This window comes from Erinaceus europaeus, chromosome 3 (assembly GCF_950295315.1).
Source record: "Erinaceus europaeus chromosome 3, mEriEur2.1, whole genome shotgun sequence".
NCBI lineage: Eukaryota > Metazoa > Chordata > Mammalia > Eulipotyphla > Erinaceidae > Erinaceus > Erinaceus europaeus.
Window position 1 is genome coordinate 73,435,566 of NC_080164.1, and position 16,041 is coordinate 73,451,606.

General features: G+C 49.1%; 1 protein-coding gene across 1 annotated transcript in view; it reads right to left on the reverse strand.

Annotated features, from left to right (window-relative positions):
* The window catches only part of RHOQ (ras homolog family member Q), a 44,111-nt gene extending 28,672 nt beyond the window's left edge, over positions 1–15,439 (reverse strand). Inside the window, exons 1-2 of the mRNA XM_007523335.2 lie at positions 14,826–15,439; positions 14,292–14,350 (exon numbers count right to left, since the gene is read on the reverse strand). Of these exons, the coding sequence (XP_007523397.1) occupies positions 14,292–14,350; positions 14,826–14,967 (201 nt within the window). The 5' untranslated portion in view covers positions 14,968–15,439. The remainder of the gene's footprint in view (positions 1–14,291; positions 14,351–14,825) is intronic.
* Positions 15,440–16,041: the final 602 nt, after the last annotated feature.

Below are 16,041 nucleotides of genomic sequence, written 5' to 3' on the forward strand. Positions count from 1 at the left end.
AGAAGCCTGTCTGACAGGTCTTTACGCCCCTCACCCCACCTGTGTCTGAGAGCTACTTACTATTTGACGAATGCAGATGTAAAGATGTGGTGGGCATGGGGACAGTCTGACTGGAGGTGCAGGGGGATCCAGAACACAGCCAGAGGTGAGGGGAAACCAGCCCCCACCCCACCTGAGGCAGGGATGCCCACAGCACCAGAAAGGCACAACGAGAACTGCACTTTCTGCTATGACTTGGGGAAACGCTCCCAGAGGCACAAGCAGAATGTTCATGCAGTAAAGACCGACAAGAAGGAAGGACCATGGTCATTCAAGTATAAAAAATAATAAAGAACTGATCTAATCTACAACATGGATGAACCCTGAAGACATTATGCTAAACGAAAGAAACCACACACAAAAGGCCACACACTGTGTGCTTGCATCTATGGGAGATGTCAGAATAGGCAGATGAAAGAGACTAGTGACTGCTAAGAGCTGGGAGTAAGGAAGAATGGAGTGGTCACTACTGGTGCAGGGTTTCTTTATGGAGTGGTGAGAATGCTCTGGAACTAAATAGTGGTGATGGTTGCACATCTTTGTGAATATATAACATCTATAGACTATGAGATATAAATCAAAGAGGGGAAAATATACCAAGTGGGAGATTAACACTTTCTATACCAGCAGTTTGCCTAGACTCCGATGCTTCTTCAGGGGGCAGTGGGCAGCAGTAAGCTCTCCCCTTCTGAGGAGAGGTGGAGTTGTCCCACTTTCCCTCTGCTCTTAACAGAGAGCCACAGACTACTCTGGAGGGACTCCTAATAGAAAGTTTCCTGCAGATCCAGAGTCAGCAAGGAGCAGTACACATCATTTTACCACACTTAAACGGACAATACCTTAAAGCCACTGTCTATAAACTGCTTCTAGAGACCTTCCCCAATGTCCAGACAGACCAGAATTCCCTTTACAGTGAGCTGATAAGACAGCCAATGTGGAGCTAACGGAAAGTCAGAGGAAAGACTCTTTTCCATAATCATCTCTGACAGATTCCCCAAAATGCAACACACAATTAAGCCCTACACCTTGTGCTTACAATTATGTGCCACATGCAGGCCCCTCTGGGCACTTCCCATCTGGGTGCTGGGTAAAGAGTTACATATGAGTAACACCAGATGCTAGACTGCAATGTCTACACAGTTTGCTCAGCTGAAATTCAAAGAAGGGATTCAGAAACCTCCAGAGGGCTGAAACCAGAGGCTGAGGTCACAGAATGCCTCAGACCCTCAAGACTGTCTTACTTTAAGCAAGTTGGCTGGAAAGCTGAAGCTCCCTTGGTCTGAAACCTGCAGGAACCCTGCCCTCTCCTCTTCCCCCTCACACCCAGACCCCTCCTCATTTCTCCACAGCCGAAGAGGTCATTAGAAAAACCTGAAGGTGATAAGCAGGAGCCTTGAATCAGTGGGATAACAGCCCTTTAAGAATTATATTGGGGTAAATGAAATGGACTTGCACCTAAGCAGGGTAATCAGAATCAAACACTCTAGGCAGCAGTTTGTAAAGGGCATACTTTGAACTGACTCATTTATAATTCCATCCATGTTATTTGAAAGAGGATGGTATTTCTATAGTGGAATACTTGTGGAGCCAAGGGGGGGGGGTGTGTAGAAAATAATGGAAGGGGCCAGGTGGTGGTACACCTGGTTAAACACACACTTTATAGTCGGCAAGGTTCAAGCCCCTGGTCCCCACCTGCAAGGGGAAAGCTTCACAAGTGTCTCTGACTGCAGGTGTCTCTCTGTCTCTTTCCCCTCTGTCTACTCCCCCCCTCAATTTCTCTGTCTCTATTCAATAATAAATTAAAATTTTGAAAGAGAGAGAGAAAACAATGAAAAGGAAGAATGTAAGTGGCAGGGGGTGGGGTGGGGAGGAAAAGGAAGAAAGAAGACACGTAGAATTCTAGGTCTGGTCAGGCAGAGGAGTAATTACTGCTGAGAAGTATGTCTGAGCAACAGGCTGTCTCTCCAACTGTTTATGGTGTCCCGCCTGGGAGTCTTAATACAAAAGGATGAGATTCTCCCATCTGTTGACTTGGAACTAATTTAACACAAACCAAACTGGTTTTCTCCTGGGGGACAAGGCTGTTATTGCCCAGAGCACTAACCTAAGTTCTGGTGAACAGAGTGGGGCCTGGACCTTCTATCTGTCTGAATGCTCAGTTAAGGGAGAGGAAATGGTTTGACTCTTCAGTCTCATCATGGAATAGCTGTGTAATGACTAGGCACAGCCCTGGCCCAGACAGCACACCAGTGGAGCCCAAGGCAGTGTAGGAAGTACACTTGTTCCATGTCCACCAGGTAAGCTAGACAGGCAGCACCAAGAACCAAATGATTCCATTCATTTCAATGAATATGGTGAGGTCTGATCATGTGTAAACAACTAGAAATCAGGGAGTATGGAGATGGTTTGGGGGAGCACGTGTTTAGAAAACTTAATAAATTACCTTCACCACACTCCAGGGACAGGTGTAAGATGGGTAGTGCATATGCAACTATGGTGTGTGTGTGTGTGTGTGTGTGTGTGTGTGTGTGTGTGTGTGTAGGGAGGTGCACTGCAGGAATGGTGTGGGTGGTGGGAGTATGTATATTATGTGTGTATGAGTGTGGGGGAGGGTTCTATCATGTGTGGGAGTGTATGTACACAGTATGTAAGGTATTTGCGTACGGTGTGTGTGTTTGTGAGTGTTTGGCAGGGAGTGTGGCCCGCGAAGAGGAGGTGTGTAAGCACACAAATCCTCATGAATTTGGTGGTTCTAGCATTTCAGCCCATCCCAGAATCACCTGGAGGGTTTGCTCTAGATGTTACATGATTTCTGAGTCAGATCTATGGTGGAGTTGAAGAATTAAAATTTCTACTAGTTTCCCTAGTGGTGAGAATTGGAGAAGCAGTACAGATAGTCAAATCCATGTAGAGCACCAAGTAAACAAAAGACTCCAAGGTGAGCACTTTCTCCCAATAAAAAAATCAAACTGGAAAGCCTCTTAGTTGGCCTGGCTCTTAGGAAAGACAAAACCCAGGCTCCTCAGCACCTCCAGAAATAGCATCCACTCTCTTCCTCTCACTCACTGTCAGTCCAACTCTCTCATGGACTGGAAGCTCCTGGGGGCAGAGTATGTGCCTGCCCAGTTTTTAAGCCCTGTCTCTGGAACTGCTCCAGATTTGGTTTTCAGGGAATATTTGCTGAATGAATGAATGAATGTTTTTATCTAGCTCTGACAGTCACTGCAGGCAGGAGGATAATGAAGGGTCATGCAGAGGTGGTGACAACAGGGGTGGCTTAGAAAGGCACAAAAGTGAGAAGTGGGGGCCCATGGAGACTTGAGGCATACCTAGAACATCTCCAGATAGAAGAGGAATAAATACTGAAAGATTTGAAGTGGGAATTTTTACCTAAAACACAAGACCTTTTTTTTTTTTTTTTTTGCCTCCAGGGTTATTACTGGGGCTCAGTGCCAGGACTTTGAATCCACTGCTCCTGGTGGCCATTTTTTTCCATTTTACTGGATAGGAAAGAGAGAAATTGAGAGGGGAGGGGGAGCAGGTCTGCAGACCTGCTTCGCCACTTGTGAAGCTTCCCCCCTGCAAGTGGGGAGCTGGGGGCTCGAATCTGGATCCTTTTCAGGGTTCTTGCACTTTAGTACTATGTGTGCTTAACCAGGTGCACCACCTCCCAGCCCCCCTAAAGCACAAGACTTTCAAAGAAAGCCAGTAAAGGCCTGGGGCAGCCCCAGATGCACGTTAAAGATGAACTCCCAGGCAGTCCCCAAGTAGCAAGCTGAGTCAAGGCAGAACAGAGACAGAGTGCAGAGATTTAGTTTACGGCAGCAGAGTCCTCCTTCCCTTCCATGGAGAAGGTAACACGTGTCTATGGGCACACGGAGCGGCTTTCACACCCTCACCAGCCACAGGCACCACCTTAGTAAGCAAGAGTGGAGGTTAATGAACAAAGTGACAGATAGCTTTCCCTTCTTTTCTTTTTTTAGATACATTTTCTCTTTTTTAAGGTATTTTATTTATTTATTATTGGACAGAGATAGAAATTGAGAGGGAAAAGGAGAGAGAGAGAGGGGGAGAGAGAGAAAGAGAGACCTGCAGCCCTGCTTTACCACTCGTGAAGCTTTCCCTCTGCAGGTGGGGGCTAGGGGCTTGAACCTGGGTCCTTGGGCACTGTAATGTGAGCGCTTGACCAGGTGCGCCACCACCTGGCCCCAGCATTCACTTCTGAGGGGGGTGGGGCAGATGCCATGTCAGCAGCTCCCCTGTACTGTGCTATCTATGACAGCATCCCACTAGCTCTTCCAGCTAGAAAAGTTTTGTGCCTGGAATGCCCCTTTTGATATGAAATATCCATTCCACAATGAGATCTCCCCAGTTAAAGGAGACATGGAATACTGTTGAGCTAGTGAGTGTGAATGATTTAGCATAAAGAGCCCGCCTGCCCTGTGATCATGGTGGAGCCTTTTACTCACTGTGTGGCCTGGACAAATCACTCAGCCTCCCCAGGTAAAGGCCTGTGTTTACTTGGAGCAGGTTAAGAGGCAGAAAGGCAACTCAGTGAGGACTGCACCATCAACACAACTCAAGTTCTAGCCTGAGTTTGACTTGAGAAGCACTGGCAAGTGCTGAGATCCAGTGAGAGGCTGTGGCTCCTCCCTACACCCACCAGCCACTGGGGAAGAAAGGGTGATGGTTTGGGCCCCACCTTTACTTGCTCTTCTTTCTATTAAAATCCATGAGAAACACAAAACCAGATTAATATCCCTCTAATTACTAGGTTGTCAGTTAGCAGGTGAAAAGCTCCACAATTTAGCTATCAGCTCTACTCCCCGTCTTGACACTGATAGCAGAGATCTGAAGTCCCTAAAAACATACATCTGAGAATACCCTTCCCCCTGCCTTGCGTGCTTCTCCCTCCCCAGAATCTAAGCACTCAGTGTTCCTCTGCCTATATGACCTCATTTGGTCCAACACTGTGCAGCTTTCACCTGAGGGTACAGAGAGGAGAGATGTTGTATTCAGCACACAGTGAGGTATGGGGTAGGGCCCTGCAGTGAGTGACCGGGGATTACACCACTCAGGCTGGGACACAACCTGAACCCAGGCTGTCCACCATGGACCCAAGCAAGCCAAGGACCTGGGATGCTGTGATTTCATCCAGTGTCATTATAAGAGATACCCTATCACCCCATTTTACAGATAAGAAACCAAGGTTTCATGATCAAGCTTCTTGAAGAGAAGCCTGAGAGTCCGATGTATGGGGTAGTGCAGCAGCCCACCCCTCTTCCTGTGAGCCTTGATCCTCCAAAACGATCATCCCTGCCTCCCTGCTACCTGTCTCCATTGGGATGGTGACATAAATACTCAGCTTCAAGACAAGTTTCCCCAGTCGTGTGGGTGGACATTCTGAGGTCTGGACTTCTCTCTCTTCTCCCACAAAATTTCAGAAGACAGAGCACCTGAATCAACACTGGCTGAAGTGCTCTGGTATGGAGTTCCCAAGGCTGGCCTGGGCCATGACACTTAGTTACCACTGACTGAGCCCCAGGCCACTACATGGGACACCTCCAATCCCCACAGCAACTCTGCAGTGTAAACAATGTCTCCTCAGTTTGCACGCAGAGAAGACAGGCTCACACTATGTAAACCTGGGGGCTGGACAGTGGCCTCATGGTCACAAAGGGGAGCTGGTGAGGGGTGTAGAGGGGCCTGGTGGTGGACTGAACACACACATTGCTGTGGGCAAGGATCCAGGTTCAAGACCACAGTCCCAACCTGCAGGAGGGAAGTTTCACAAGCTATGAAGGAGTGCTGCAGTTGTCTCTCTTTCTCTTTTACTCTGTGTCTCCCTTTTCCCTCTCAAATGCTCTCTGTCCTGTCAAATAAAGGAGAGAGAGAGACAAAGAGAGAAGCTGGCATTCAAAGGTGGGCCAGAGAATCTCAAAGCCACCGCTTTATGGCAAGCCTTCTGCTCCTCAGATTGGGGAGTAAAGTCTCAAGAGAGATGGGGAGGCCTGAGCCTGAAAGGAGTGCAGAGGGCACGCCTGCTAGTGACCACGAAGCCCCCCAAGGTTGCACTTGGGGATAAAATGGCTGGCCTGCAACATGCCTATATGCCTGTCACTCCTTTGAACCATAACAACTTCTACTATATTAACAAAGCTGTTTTTCCAAGAAAGGAGTTGAGTCTGATGCGTTACTTAAAGGTTATAACCTTAGGCTCTTATTAGCCTTGTAGAAGTAATCAGGCAATTGTCCAATAAGAAGCAACAGGATTTAAGAAATAGCCATTGTGTGCTTTCTATGCACCGTGGGTGGTGATAAAATGCAGGCAAGAACCAACCTAGGAAGTACTGGCAGCAGGGGATGTGGGGGAACTCTCCTGAGGAGCGCGGAGCCCCAGGAGAGCTCAGGTGACCTGGTCACAGCCATCCCACTGGCTGCACAAGCCTCCATGCCTGGGTCTCCCTCACTTCCTGGTGCAAAGCAGAAGCTGTCTGCCAGAAATTCAAAGAGGAACAGCAAACTGCTGAGGGCAAGGAAAGCTGCTTCTTGACCCAAGTTTGCCAAATTAGGGCAAGACCAGGCCCCTTGGAGAGAGAGGAAATTCAGCTGAGGCCCACAATTTGAGTTTTTCAAGATATGTCAGGCCTTTGGCTTTGTGCCTTTGTAACTTCTCTTTCTTCCTCCTGGCAGAATTGCTGTTCTGCACCTGAGGCCTCTTGGTACCACTGCCAACACATGTGGCATTGCTAGAAACTGATACCCCCATGGAGAACTGTTTTGTTTTGCTCTGTTTTAATACCATTAGGTCTCATCTCTTGAAACCCCCAATTCCACAACAAAACCACAAACACCCAGTTATCTGGGAGACTTCTGACCCATCAGCTTTAAAATGATATTCTTCCGAGATCAGACGAGATTGGGCATGTTCAGGGTGGTATGGCCGTAGACTAGATTGATATTCTGCAGAGACAGACAAGGACAACTATATATGCACAGAGCCTCCAGGGTTGTAGACTGCCCTGCTCTTCCCCCACACCCACACTCTCCAAGTAGAGAGAGGGTGGTGTCTCAACACACCTGCAACACCTATTCCTGATACACCTGCTGGGAGGCATTCACCCCCAGGGTGTAAATATCATGGGGTCTCAAGAGGCTCATGGCAGCAGAGAAGAAGCCAGATGACACAGAAGGTCATGCCAGGGCTGGAGCCCATCTGAAGTGCAAACAGAAAATCAATCAGAGCTGCAGGGGCCTGTCCCCAGCACATTCCTGCCTACAGACCACAGTCTGAGCCACACACCAAATCCACATCAGAGCCTTGGGAGGAGGACCAGCATGACATTCCATCACTGCAGAGGCTTTTAATCAACAAAGGCCATCCACCTTCTCAGCACAAGAAGGAACCAACATTCCATGTGATGTCATGCAGGCTGGAGATAAAAATAGTTTCTAAAAAGGTTAGCAGAAAACCAATCCAGAGTAGGTTACTAAGGGAGACCAGGATGCTCAGCGGCAGCATGGCACCTGTTGGAGCCAGTGCCTGAAAGGAACACTATAGTTCCTCCCAGACTCTGTTCCTGTAGGCTTGGGGCTATAGGCACCTGGAACCTGGGCCACCTGAAAGGGAGGCCTTAAGGTTTCCTCTACAGTAAGGAAAACCTTCTATCCTAAGCATACCTATCTAGATTCCCAAAAACCCACATATACTCAGTCTCTGCCTCTGGGAAAGGTCTACTCAGGAGTCTGAGGAGACAGCATAATGGTTATGTAAAAAAGACTTCCATGCCTGAGGCTCCAAGGTCACAGGTTCAATCTCCAACACCACCACAAAGCCAGAATTGGGCGGAGCTCTGGTAAAAATCAATCAGCCAATCACCTGTCAGTGGTGGCTGAAAACAACAGCTACCTAGATGGGGCCAGGTGGTGGTGCACCTGGTTAAGTGCACACAATACAATGAGTAAGGACCCAGGTTCAAGCCCCTGGTCCCTGCCTGCAGGGGGAAGGCTTCACAAGTGGTAACGGTGAAGGGCTGCGGGTATCTGTCTGTCTCTTTCCCTCTCCATCTCCCCCTCTCTAATTAATTTCTCTCTGTCTCTATCCAATAATAATAAACAAAAATAAAAGCAGTAAAAAACTACCTAGGAAGGCTTTCTGAGGATGCCTGCCTGAAGGGATGTAGGGGTGAAGGGCTAGGGTCTAGATGAAGGCACCACTCTCCCTGCCCTCCCCACTCTACCAGGGTGCTGGCCTTCCAAGGGTGCCCTCCAAGGAGATTCCTTTCGGGAAGGAAAAGCTCTATCCCCAGCACCCAGCGGAATTACCCTGCAGCCACAGCTGCTGGGCCACGTCAGTGAGAAACAGACCTCACTTGTCACTGGAAAAGCCACCCTGGGGGGACTCCTGCACTAAGGTTATTTATAGTTCTCATATATGTGCTCTTGAACTCATGTGCACTTCAGTGGCGGTAAAGCCTTCCAGATGCTAAAGCAGTGGCTAAATCTGGAGCTCCAGTGAGTCCAAACTCATCCCCCAACACACATCCTCCTGACTGTGGGTATTATGGGGCCTGGGATAAACTGGGTGACAGCCCTTCTCTCTTCAGGGTATCAAGTTCTGCCTTCCTGCCAAGGATTAAAAGATGGACCTAGAGTCTACAGCTCAGGAGCTGCCTGTCAGGCCAGTCTGCACTGGGACACAGAGCTCTCCCCATGCTCCCGCTGTCCAAAAGGGGCAGAGGCAAGAGGGCTACACTCACCTCTCTGGTCCCTTGCTGAGCAGACAGAGGGAACTGCAGAGCCTCAGGCAAGAAAGGAGAGGCTACACAGGCTAGAAGTCAGAACTCTCCAAAAGGCGCCAGTGGTGAAGGAGGTGCCACCCTCAACTTCCACTCCAAAAGGTCTGCCAGCTAAAATATTGTGGCCAGGAGATGGCTCAGGAGGTAGGCCATAGGACTTGCAAGTATGCGATGCGATCCTGGGTCTGATCCCTAAGACTGTACACACTGGAGCAAAATAGTGTCCTAGCCACTCTTGTTTTCTCTGACATAAAATCAGTAAGTCTCGTTTTGTTTTATTTGACAGAGAGAAACCGTGAGTGAGAGGGAAAAAGAGAGAGACATCTCTGGTACTGCTCTGGTGTTCATTCAAAGTTTCCCCCTGCTGGTGGGGACCAGGGATTTGAGCCTGGGTCCTTGTGCATGGCAACCTATGCACTCAACCAGATGTGCCACCACTCAGCCCCAAATTTAATAACATTTTAAAAATAAATAAAAAATAAACACATTGAGGATCAGGGAGACAGCATAATGGCTTTGTCAACAGACTTTCATGCTGGAGGCTCTGAGGCCCTGGGTTCAATCCCCCAACTACCATAAACCAGAGCTGAACAGTGCTCTGGTAATAAATAAATAAATAAACACACAAAGGTATGTTTTTTTTTTTTTTTAATTGCCACCAGGGTTATCAGTGGGTCTCAGGAAACAGATCTGATCCACCTCAGCAAAGACTTCACCCTGCAGGTGGGGATCTGGGCTTGAATCTGGGTCCTTGTGCATGGTAATTTGTATGCTGAAGCTCAACCAGCTGCACCATTGCCCGGCAACCCCCATGAAGGCTTCTTTGGCTCACTCTGGGGCCTGGGCAGGAGGGGGTTTCCCTTTGGCAGTAATGCCAGTGAATGTGTTGGGCATGCTGAGGGATATCCTCAGGCAGACCACTGCCACAGTCACACTTTCTCTCCTCCTGTCTCTTTGCCAACAGCAGCAGAGGTCAAGGCGAAAACAGCCTGCTTTAGAAGGCAAAAGATTATCATCATCTACTCCAAACATTTCCTAGCTCTCCCTAATTACACTGCCTAATATGTTAAGGGACAGATAGATGTTGCCTATGGCTTTAAACTTGATTGGAGTCAAAGAGGAGACCAAAGTAAGCAAAAGATATGGGGGGCTGGGGGATTGCTGTTACTCAAGTATAGCAAATATACATGTGCATGGGGGGGAGTGTTTTGGAGACAAAGCAATTGTTCCCCAAGGGCTGTGAGTGCCCTCCTCATCACAGCTTTCGTGAACACAGAACAGAATCAACCAAAACTTACACTTGTTTCTCATATTTTACAACGAACTTGTAGTTTTTCCAAGAGTTTTCTCATATCATCAGGGTTGCAAGCTCTAAGAAAGGAAGAGGAAAAAAAAAAAAAGAGGAAAAGAAAGAGATAGGAGAAGAGAGCAGGGGAGACTGCTTAATAGTTATAGAAAAGACTGAGGTTAGAGGTCCTAGGTTCAATTGCCAGCACCACCATAAGCCAGAGCTGAACAGTGCTCTGGTCTCTCTGTATTTTTCTCTCATTAAATAAATAAATAATTTTTTTTTAAAAAAAAAGAAGAAAAAAGGAGAGAGAAGGAAAGAGAGAGGGAGAGAGGAAGGAAGTGCATGTGAAAGTGGGTGGGGACCATCCAACTTAGCAGGGCATTTACAGCAGGAAGCATGGCCTTCTGGGTCAGTTGTGGGGACAGTGAGATTTTAAATTGTAAGATTTGGAATACTACTCAGCTATTAAAAATGGTGATTTCACTTTCTCCACCTGATCTTGGATGGAGCTTGAAGGAATCATGTTAAGTGAGATAAGTCTGAAAGAGAAGGCTGAATATGGGATGATCTCACTTATAGACAGAAGTTGAAAATTACTACCATGACACCAACCTGCTTTTCCTGGGCAGACAACCTCACCATTGTGTCCTGGAACCCCATCTCCTCAGAGCCCTACCCCACTAGGGAAAGATAGAAACAGGCTAGGCACATGGATCTACCTGCCAACACCCATGTCCAGTGGAGAAGCAATTACAGAAGCCAGACCTTCCACTTCCTACACCCCATAGAGATCTTTGGTCCATACTCCCAGTAGGATAAAGAATAGGGAAGCTTCCAATGGAGGGGATGGGATATGACACTCTGGTGGTAGGAACTGTATAAATTGTACCCCTTATCCCGCAATATTGTTATCATTATTAAATCACTAATAATAATAAATAAAAAGCTGAAAAATAAAAAAGCACAAAGCAGAACTTGGACTGAGTTTGGAGTATTACACCAAAGTAAAGGATTCTGGGGTGGGGGGAGGGATTCAGGTCCTGGAACATGATGGCAGAGGAGGACCTAGAGGGGTTAAACTGTTATGTGGAAAACTGAGCAATGTTACACATGTACAGACTACTGTATTTTACTATTGACTGTAAACCACTAATTCCCCCAATAAAGGGGGGGAAACCTAAGACTGACTTTAAGTTTTCACTAAATTCTCAGTAGAAGTCTTATCAGTTCAAGGCACAATACAGTTTCTAATTCCACCTGTGCCACCCCCCTCCCTCCAAACCCAGTGCTCACAGTGGAGTACAGTATTTTCCGCTAATATGTACAGTATGTGGCTACAAGTGAAAAACAGAGTCAGCTGCTTTTATAAACATTAAACAATTTAAGCCAGCCTATAACACTGAAGTATAAAGTCTAACAATCCACTTTTTTATATGACAAAGAAGGTAAGAAACTTAGCTGGAATCATATGAAAAAGTATAGCATGGTGGAGAACTGGGATCAAATCTAGTTTCAAAGCTTATAAGTTTACTTACCTGTGCTACCCATAAGGATTAAAAAACCTTTCTGTATGTATATGCATATATACATAATTTACCATTATTCCTGTTGAATTAATCTGATGCTAATTCAAAGAGGCAGAAGGTCTAGAGAACAACAGAGAATCTACACGGCACACATGAACAGGCAGCTGACAGAGGCAGTTTCACCTATGCTGTCATAATCAGTTGTGGCAAATGCTGGTCTCAAATATACTCTTTTGTAATGGCTGCCATCCCTCACACCCCTTCCACACATGCAGGTGGTACCTAGACAATGCTAGGTAAACAGTAGGAGCTTATCATTTAATTTCACTGCCTATGTTAAGATTGCTTCTAAGTAATAAACCCTTAAATGAACTGAATTATCACTAACTTTGATGCTAAAACAAACATCTTACGGGCTGGGAGATACACAGAGGGGATTAAGTTTGGGGCTGTTGGAAACTCATGAAAAACACATTTTTGCATAGACAAACATAGAAACAGAGCAGGTATGCCATCACTAGGTAAAATCAGTGATGTTTAAGCTTCACTTATAGGTTGACCCCACTTCAGTTCTCCACTGGAAAGAACAATTACGATGGGACATAAGAAGCCCTGGTTCTGTGAGTGAACCCCTCCTCAGGTGACTCTTGGATCTGCAATCTCTCCTCTACAAAAATGACAGCTAGTCCCCACTCACTGAATGTCTCTAGATACTCCAGGGACTGTGTCTACAGATACAACAGCAAGTCAATCAGCCAGGTGGCAACTCAGCACCTGCTGTGGACTCCTGTGTGTGTAATCACCTCAAACTGGGCAGATCCAGAATCATGTCCTGATCCCAGCAATGCCCCTCAGCTGTTGTGTGACATCAGGCAAGCTAGCTAGCTTCTCTGATTCCCAGTCTCATCTATAGATTTTACGTCAACTATCTCACAGGACTGTTGTGAGGAATAAACGAGGTACAATCTGCATGTGTCTGGCCCTGGCCCTTCTAAGGAGAAGGAACTCAGTAAGAATGACTTGGGTGTGAATGTGCACAGAACAGCTCTAACACGTACACACTCTGTTGAATAGGGGTCGTGGGAAAACTCGTGTTTGTGTGTGTGTGTGTGTGTGTGTGTGTGTGTGTGTGTATGTGTGTGTGTGTGTGTGTATGCAGTTATGATGGCAAATAAAGAAGAGGAAAGGCAGTCAAAAATAAGTTAAAACTAGAGACAAATTTTTGAAATTGTTCTTCCCAGATAATTTCAACTTGCTGTTTATCAACTGTACCTTTAACTATAGCCTATCAATTACCATAAAAGTTGGTTTTATTTGAGTAAGTTCTGCCTCTTTCCCTTTCTATGTTCTGATAAGGGCTTAAAAAAAAAGGGAACTCTGGAAAGCAAAGTCTGGTTTCTGACTTGGGTCCACGTGGCAAAAGAGGAAACCTCATTAGGCTCACACTACCAACAGCTTCTCTATCCTCAGACATGCCTACCTCTCACTTAGTTTAGAAACCAGAGGCCACATCAAAGCACCCCCCAAGGCAGTTTCCAGCATCTAGTCTGGTACCACAATTCTGCAATCCAAATTTGGGTAAGTTACAAAGAACAGCTCCCCTTTTCAAGTCAGATTCTGTGCTAAATATCTGGCATATAATGTATGCACAGGGAAATGGCCTGAATTGCATTTCTGGACATCCCAAAAGACATTCTCTAAGATCTTCAACTGCTCACATGGTCTCAGGGACTCTAGTCTGCCTAACTTGTACAAACTTCAGCCCAAGACTTTTTCCATAGTAATCACAGGACTGGGTTCTGCAAGACTTCTTCCCACACACTTAATCTTGTCCTCACAGCAGAATTGAGTCTGAGAACAGAATGGAGCTAGAAAGGGAGCGAGAAGAGACCTTAATTCTTTAGAAGCCCCCTCTAGTTTGCAATTAACGATCAGAGGCTGCTTGGAGAAGTGTGCATTTTCTTTCTGCACAATAACAAAGTCACAGGACCTTCTTAGGGAGGAAAAACGTCTTCCTCTTAAGATTCACATTGAATTCCTAACTCTCCTCTTCCTCTTGTCCTAGGGAGTGGCTGGAAGGTTGTTGTTTCTTTTCTTTCTCCCTGTGGTCCTCTGGTAACACCATAAATTACGTTTGCAGGGACTGGAGTCCCAGAGTGCAATGATGTTGTAATAAACATAACCAGGACCAAATGCCTTCCCATCAGATTAGATGATGCCATTTCCGACCAATCAGGCTCCTCGGGCAGGCAGACCACTCACCAATGAGAGGCCAGGCATCGGCTGTGAGTGGGAGACCTGGTCAGCTGCTACTAAAAATAAGGGCACTTCTGGATTGGCTGCTGCCACTTTTCAACAGGAGTTGGGACCCAAACACCAGGCACCATACAGAAGGCACCCACAGGCAAAAACTTTCACAGACTAGGGGTTCACGTGGGTGGACTGATCTGGGTTTGTTATTAGTTCCCTCCACTCCCCATTATTGGCTGACTTGAAAAAAGACTTGATAGAGTGGGGGGCCTGGCAGACACACCCTCCCTCCCTTGCTCTGGAACACTTGAGTTTCCAAAGATTCTGCACCAGCACCCTGAAGAATGGGGTATGGGTGACCCGCAGGCCAGGGGTCAAGACACTCACCTGTCCGGCTGTGTCATAGAGTCCCAGGAGGTACTGCTTGCCCCCTACGGTGACGCTGACTGCAAGGACAAAAGTGGGGGGGGGGGCAGTTCATAATTTAGCTACCCACCAGGACCCTCCTCTCCCGACTCAGATGGAAATGTGCGGGCGTTTCCTGGAACTGTCACCCCTTTTCCCTGTGCCCTCTCACTGAGAAAAAGCGTGAGGCTGTGGCGCGCTGTGGCCCCCAGCTACCCACTCCTTCCCAAACCCCACAGTCAGGTCTCACCACCCCCTAATGTTTCAGCTGCGGGAAGGTCAAGAAGGTCGGGCCCCGGCACTGGGGGCTTGGGAAGAAGGGAGCAAGCGTTGGAAAAAGGTCATCGGCCAGGTGCAGGGGATGCCCAGAGGCAAGGTCTGGGGGTGGCCCCGGGCGGAGGGCCCGGCGGGGGAGGGTGGGGAGTGCGCTCCGAGGAGGCAGCAGGGGGCTCCTCCAAAGTTGCTCTAAAGTTGCGAGCCAGGGAGCAGCCCCTTAGTCAGCAGTTCCGGGCTTACCTGCGTAGTGGTCGAAGACGGTGGGCACGTACTCCTCGGGGAAGGCGTCGTTGGCATAGCTCATGAGCAGGCACGTCTTGCCCACCGCCCCGTCGCCGACCACCACGCACTTGAGCATCAGCGCGCCCGGCCCGTGAGCCATGCTGCGGCCCGCCGGCCTCCGGGCATGGTCCCCCGGACCTCCCGCCCCGGCCCCGGGCTCAGCCCCAGCCCGCCTGGGGGCTCCGCCGCTCCGTGCAGCACGGCCGGCCCCCCGGCCCCATGCAGCCGCTCCCCCCGCCGAGGGGAGGGGGCGGCGGGCTCGGCGCGCTGCCGCCGCCTCGGTCGCCGCCGCGATCCCCGCCTGGGCGTCGCCCGCCCACCCGCCCGCTGCCCCCGCCGCTCGGCGCCCGCGCCCGCTCCCCGCCCGAGCCTCCCCAGGAGGACCCGCTGGATCATAAGACCGGCCGGCCCCGGGGAGAAAGCAACTTTGGGGAGGGCGGCGGGGAGGAGGGGCCAGGCGCTCTCCCCGCCCCGCCCCGTCCCGCCCCGCCCCGCACCGGCCGCGGTCCCTCCCGGCTCGGCCCGGAGGAGGGCGGGCCCAGGCGCCTCCCCGCAGCCGGCCGCCCGCTCCGCGCCCCTGTTGGCGCCCGCCCGCGCCCGCCCGCGCCCGCCCGCACCCGCCCGCACCCGCCGCGCGCCCCCGCTGCACTCCCCGCCGGCGTGGGTGGAGCCTCGGGGCGGGGCGAGGAGGGGGAGGCGGGGAGGGGCCCAGGGCTCCTCGCTAAAGTGCCCGCAGCTCCCGGAAGCGTCTAAAGGCCCAGACGCCCGGCGAAGATGAGGAGGCCTCTGGGGGAACCACAACCATTCTGACGATGACGCAATAGCCATGCAAAATTTTGCATATGTATCTAAACTCCACCCTCAAGGCAGGGTCCTTTCCATCCGTCCCCAAGTGCACAACAGAACTAGAAATAGGCAAGGAAGAAAGGACAAGAGGGTTAAATTTTTTTGTTTTGTTTTGTTTTTTAAAGGCCTGAGGGGAGGTGGGTGCGGCGGTGGTCCTCGAGCTAGATAGAAAATATCTCCAGGCTTATGGCTTGGCACCACCCCCCCCCGCCACCCCACGCCTTTCACAGCTTGAATCATTTACTATGAAACTGATGACTAAGGGAGTTACGGCATCCTGAATCACTGAAGCACCCCCAGAGCAGACAGACACCGCCAACTCAGGACA